The 6,938-nt window shown below is 37.5% G+C and overlaps 1 protein-coding gene across 1 annotated transcript in view; it reads right to left on the reverse strand.

The window, feature by feature from the left end:
• Positions 1-6,938, reverse strand: part of LOC108363032 (sodium-dependent nutrient amino acid transporter 1-like) — a 117,695-nt gene that overhangs the window by 89,773 nt on the left and 20,984 nt on the right. The window contains exon 3 of the mRNA XM_017616231.1: positions 4,435-4,833. Within this exon, the coding sequence (XP_017471720.1) occupies positions 4,435-4,833 (399 nt within the window). The remainder of the gene's footprint in view (positions 1-4,434; positions 4,834-6,938) is intronic.

Raw genomic sequence — 6,938 nt, forward strand, 5'->3', positions numbered from 1 at the left:
CTTTGGTGAAGCCGTTACGACGTCGCCCTGGTGAAGTCGTTTTGGTGAACTCGAAACGACGTTGTTACGACGTCGCTCTGGTGAAGTCGTTTTGGTGAACTCGAAACGACGTTGTTACGACGTCGCTCTCGACGTCGTTTCGAGTTCACCAAAACGACTTCGCCAGAGCGACGTCGTAACGACGTCGTCTTCGCCCTGTGGCAAATTGGGCATGTGTGCGTACACATGTATATTATTATTAAGCATTAAGGTGGACCGTCTTGGATTGTTTGGTTTAGTCTACAGGCCTGAACACAGTTAAATTGATTAAATAAATGAAATATTGCAATGTGGGTATCAAACTAAAGAATTTAAGAAGACTTACAGTCGAAAATATGTTTGAGATACAATATAAATATATTATTTATTTATTTATTTATTGAATTAAGTCTACAGTACAAAGTACCTTACAGACTAGCAAAATAAAATATACTTATGTATATACAATGATAAACTTATAAAGTAATTGAGTTTAAAGTTTTTATAAATGCACATCTGGATAAAGAAAAATCAAGCAACTGTGACTTAAATAGTTCAGTTCTCGAAATGCACGAGCAATAGGTGCATTACTTGCATAATTAGTTTTGTAGTTTTCCCCGTAAAAAGGGTANCTGTGACTAAAATAGTTCAGTTCTCGAAATGCACGAGCAATAGGTGCATTACTTGCATAATTAGTTTTGTAGTTTTCCCCGTAAAAAGGGTAGATATTTCGGAGACTTGTTTGTGGAACGTTAAAGCTTATCCGCTCAAGTAAAATTGGACAATCAGTAATGCAATTAATTATGTTGTAGATATATGACAAGGAAAGGACAGTTCTTCTCTCTTCCAAAGAGCTCAAATTAATTAACAAGAGCCGAGAATTGTAAGATGGAATAGGATTCTCAAACCTTAGGGAACGCAGTGCATGTTTAAGAAAAACTTTTTGAACTCGTTCAAGTCTATTAATTGAAAATTGGTCATATGGTCTCCAAATTATAACTGCGTATTCCAAATGCGAACGGACGAGAGCTTTGTATAGGAGCTTAAATGTATACGGATCGTAGAATTCTGAGGTATTACGGGGAATAAAACCTAGAACTGGGTACGATTTAGACAGTGTAAAATTTATATAACCGTTGAAAGAAAAATTGGAGTCAAATATCACTCCAAGATCCTTAGTTTCCATTACATTATGTAGGACATGATTATCGATAGAGTACAGCTTGTTCACAAGATTCTGACGTCTGGAAAATGCAGTGTGAAAGCATTTGTTTATGTTTAAAGAGAGCCGCGACTTCGAACACCATAAATGGAGATTATTCAAATCACACTGAAGTCTTGCGGCGTCTTCTGCATCCTTAACGGTAGAAAACCTTCAAATCATCAGCGTAGGTAGAGCAAATATTTTGAAAAATAAAAGCAGTTACTTAAGCCATTTATAAAAAGAATAAATAACAGGGGCCCTAAAATGCTTCCTTGGGGAACACCTGATGTAGCCACAAAATGGTTTGACAATACACCATAAATTGTAACCAGGCAGCGTCTATCTGACAAGTAAGACTCACATCATTTCAGCAGTGGAATTCTGGCAATCCCTACGCTAAATTTCCATATCCAAAATTCTCTAAATGAAAAGCAGCTTGGCCTAAAAGTACGCAACATGGAAAAGTAATATATGCAATGTGTAATCAACCAAATCTGGCAGTATGAGGGGCATGTAACTAGATGTTGCGTGTTTTTAAGCGTACCTGCTATTCCTTTGGAGATTTTTAGCGATCAAAATTAGCGATAGCAATGTCGGCCGCTGTGGTGTAGTGGTAAGCAGTGCGCGCTTTCACTCATCAGCACCTGGGTTCAAGCCCTGGTCAAAAGCAACATCCCAAAAAATATAGAAAAAGGTTTTTTCTTAACAGCGGTCGTCCCTCGGCAGGCAATGGCAAACCTCCGAGTNTATTTCGGAGACTTGTTTGTGGAACGTTAAAGCTTATCCGCTCAAGTAAAATTGGACAATCAGTAATGCAATTAATTATGTTGTAGATATATGACAAGGAAAGGACAGTTCTTCTCTCTTCCAAAGAGCTCAAATTAATTAACAAGAGCCGAGAATTGTAAGATGGAATAGGATTCTCAAACCTTAGGGAACGCAGTGCATGTTTAAGAAAAACTTTTTGAACTCGTTCAAGTCTATTAATTGAAAATTGGTCATATGGTCTCCAAATTATAACTGCGTATTCCAAATGCGAACGGACGAGAGCTTTGTATAGGAGCTTAAATGTATACGGATCGTAGAATTCTGAGGTATTACGGGGAATAAAACCTAGAACTGGGTACGATTTAGACAGTGTAAAATTTATATAACCGTTGAAAGAAAAATTGGAGTCAAATATCACTCCAAGATCCTTAGTTTCCATTACATTATGTAGGACATGATTATCGATAGAGTACAGCTTGTTCACAAGATTCTGACGTCTGGAAAATGCAGTGTGAAAGCATTTGTTTATGTTTAAAGAGAGCCGCGACTTCGAACACCATAAATGGAGATTATTCAAATCACACTGAAGTCTTGCGGCGTCTTCTGCATCCTTAACGGTAGAAAACCTTCAAATCATCAGCGTAGGTAGAGCAAATATTTTGAAAAATAAAAGCAGTTACTTAAGCCATTTATAAAAAGAATAAATAACAGGGGCCCTAAAATGCTTCCTTGGGGAACACCTGATGTAGCCACAAAATGGTTTGACAATACACCATAAATTGTAACCAGGCAGCGTCTATCTGACAAGTAAGACTCACATCATTTCAGCAGTGGAATTCTGGCAATCCCTACGCTAAATTTCCATATCCAAAATTCTCTAAATGAAAAGCAGCTTGGCCTAAAAGTACGCAACATGGAAAAGTAATATATGCAATGTGTAATCAACCAAATCTGGCAGTATGAGGGGCATGTAACTAGATGTTGCGTGTTTTTAAGCGTACCTGCTATTCCTTTGGAGATTTTTAGCGATCAAAATTAGCGATAGCAATGTCGGCCGCTGTGGTGTAGTGGTAAGCAGTGCGCGCTTTCACTCATCAGCACCTGGGTTCAAGCCCTGGTCAAAAGCAACATCCCAAAAAATATAGAAAAAGGTTTTTTCTTAACAGCGGTCGTCCCTCGGCAGGCAATGGCAAACCTCCGAGTGTATTTCTGCCATGAAAAACAGCTTCTCATAAAAATACAATCGCCGTTCGGAGTCGGCGTAAAACTGTAGGTCCCTCCGCTTTGTGTGACAACATCAAGGCGCACGCCACAAGTCGGAGGAGAAGCTCGGCCAAACACTAACATATGTGTAAGCGCCAATCTATTATTATTATAAATGCGGGAATCCGGCTGCTGGAGTGAGGAATGAAATCCTCGACAGGCTAACTTGTTTAGAAGGATCTTATGAGATACCCTATCGAAGGCCTTAGAAAAGTCGGTGTAAATACAGTCCACTTGAAGTCCTGCCAAAAATGCTGATATACAAAATTCACTAAAAGCCAATAAATTAGACACAGTCGAACGTCCAGAGCCGAAGCCGTGCTGATTTGAGCAGATTAAAGATTTGACCGCAAAATAGAGTTTGTCCTTAACAACAATTTCAAAAAGATTAAAGATGGTCGGAAGTTTCGAAATCGGTCTATAATTCCGGACATCATTTTTACTTCCGGTTTTGAGGAATGGTGTGATTGTAGTTATCTTACATATTACACTGGTTGAGTTTGAGCTACCTGTTTTTGAAAAAAAAACGAAATGGTCTGACTTTCACATTAGCAGGCCATAGCGATGCATCCAATATTTTTTGGTAATTTGTTGAGGCAACACCCAGTTTAAAGTTTATACGTTTGTGTTTACTTACGTCATTTTTCATCCGACTTCCAAAAAAGGAGGAGGTTATCAGTTCGTCCGAATATTTTTTTTNGTCATTTTTCATCCGACTTCCAAAAAAGGAGGAGGTTATCAGTTCGTCGGAATATTTTTTTTTTTTTTTTTTTTTTTTTGTTATGTATGTTCCCGCATAACTTTTGACCACCGATTTCGATAATTCTTTTTGCATCGGAAAGGTAGTGTCTCAGAGGTGGTCCCATACTAATCTGGTTAAGATCCGATCAGCGGATCATGAGATATATATATATATATTTTTTTTATATGGGAGTTGAAGTCGGTTTTTTTTTGCTAAAAATTACTAGTTTTATGAACATGCAGCAGGAAAAAGAATCTATAGCAATATCTGCATGTTAAGCTACATACTTTTTATGTCATCAACAGAAACTTTCGGCTCAAACGAAGATAAATTAACCCACTTGTTACGAACACTTCGGTTCAAGCGGCATTGTTGCTTGGATCTTTGTTATCACTTAAAGAAGATGGTTGAGAAGAAGTACCAACAGCGGTCATCTCACAGTCATCTCTTACTGCGTTGTTGTTTTTGTCAGCAGGTGAAGACGAGTTATCAGCAGCCAGTGTAGAAGGGCGAAAAGTATGCGAACTATTTTTGTTTACGTTATCTGCATGCTCAACAGAAGAGCACACACTAGTTGGTTGACCAACAACAACAACACCATTGTCATCTGCGAGGGAGTTAGCACCAACAATACTTTCAGATGCAGTAGCAGCAGCAAAAGAAGTGGAAGAATTCAAGTTCAAGGGCAATTTACTGAGGTCAGTGACCTTAGATCTTGATCGGGTAGTTCTGAAGTTTACATTATCTGCTGCATCACCATTATTCGCGTTGTTGTTAGCAACTTTTGATGATACGAGATTTTTCGGGTTTTCCGAATTATGGGCGACTTTTTTCTCCACTAAAAACAGCCATAATTTCTTTTATCGAATACATAGCATTCTCAAGCTTAGCCAAGCAAAAAAGATATTCACATAGCAGCACGCATCACATTTAAACATCAGATTTTCGTTAGATTTTAAGAGTTTAAAGCTGGCGGAATTTAGCTTTGCGCATTTCAAATAAAATGCGCGAACAAATTCCGCATGAAACAAAATCACAACCCACGCACTGCGAGCCGCAATTAGAACAAAAAGACATCGCGAAAGTTTTTACATATTTTTGTATATGCATAAATATGAAGTACACGACGGAGCTAAGTAATGGTGCATTTACATGGTGTTTAGGCCACTAGCCTAAACCAAACTTTGAAAGGGTGAACCACCCTAATGTTCGTGTGCATATATACATACGAAAATGAGCATATAAATAATTGCATTACATTTCCCGCCAACTATTATAACGATTTAGCCAAATTTCCCCTCAACACAGCTCGCTGTTTGGGGGTTCGGCAAAAGGTGTCAAAAACTAGCGCGGTCATTCCATTTTTATCACAATTGAGCACGGACGCCTTTTTAGCCACCACCTTTCATCTCACACCACAAGGTTATATTGTAAAATATTCTCCGATACCCAAACAATCTCAATAAAGATTTTAGCAAGTAATTATTGATTTTCTTTTCATTTAATTAAACTTGGATGCCCTGCAGGAGTTGCGGGCCACATACGCATCCCAGGTTGACATGGTCCATCTCCCCGGTATATGATCACAAAGTGACCAGCACCTACATACTCAACATACACTTGCAAAGGTTCACTGCAGCATNACTAGCAACAGATATTATAGTGACATAATCAGTACAGTTGGGATCAAAAATCAGTACAAAGCCATAAAAATCAGCTCATTTTTAAGCGTATTTTTTATTATTAACNTAAATTCAAAGAGCATTCCATAACTTCAATCAATATAAATACGCAAGTCCTGGTTCTACCGCAATTCATCGGTAATTTACCGACTTGCGAAGTAAACGCTAAGACTAAACAAGCATTTCCTAGCCTACTACTAGCGGACAGCAAATTCTTCGAAAATGAACAAGTTGACCTTATCCTAGGCGGTGACATTTATGCCCAGATTATGGCATCAAAATAAACGTGTCACGGACCCTGCTTGCTCAAGAAACCGTCTTCGGCTGGATATTAACTGGCCAGACGGAGCCAAAGTCTCCAACCAAAAAATGCGTATTTAACCAATGCGTAAATAACCGACAACTGTCCTTGAAAAGCTACTCAAGAACCAAAAATCACAAACNTATAAAAATATAGTTAATTCTACAACAAAAGACATGTGAGTTTAAGTCTCAAACTTTCTAGAAAATTTATAAAAATTGAGAAAATTTAAAAAAAAATTGTAGCCCATTCAGTTTCAGTAGAAGAAGATCTCGAGTCAGAATCTGTTTGCATATTTTAAGCTACAAATTTAAAAGATATTTAGTTGGTGTGCTTATTAAATACAACATTCACATTAAAATGTTGACTAAAAGGTATATTACCGAATTATCGCTAAACGAATTTTCGAGTACGAATGAAATTTAATAGTGTTAAATGTGTAAGTATGTGCAAGTAAAATTACAGGTGGTCGAACATCAAAAATCAAAGTAAAGCTACATATATCATATCCAAGAGTCGGTAGTTTGCACCTTTTCCAAATTTTTAGAACTTACATTGCCCCTAGCAGTAGTCGTCTTAAGTTTGAAATACTGACAGCCGATTCCTCAGTGGATGTTTAATTATAATCAAAAGATTATCTCTTATTGTCATCTTCTCAGTGTACTTAATATATGATTAACTCACCACCACCTTTCATAAGATTTATTTATGGCAAAACCAGCTTTTCCTAGAAATCCTGTAAAACCTGCAAATCGTGCTTGCAAATTGGGTTGGGTTGAATCCAAACAGTTTGTTATTTTGCGAAATCCTAGGAAACGAAACAATTACAAGCTGACACCTTTTTAATAATGGTTCAAGTTTAATTAATGCTTTCAATCTGCTCACACGTATGAGTTGTCAAAAACCATTGTTTTGAACATGTAAACCTCAAGTAAATGTCAATTACACCAATTTACAAAA

The sequence above is a fragment of the Rhagoletis zephyria genome, unplaced genomic scaffold (assembly GCF_001687245.7).
Source record: "Rhagoletis zephyria isolate East Lansing unplaced genomic scaffold, Rhagoletis_zephyria_1.1 Rzeph_scaffold_01171, whole genome shotgun sequence".
NCBI lineage: Eukaryota > Metazoa > Arthropoda > Insecta > Diptera > Tephritidae > Rhagoletis > Rhagoletis zephyria.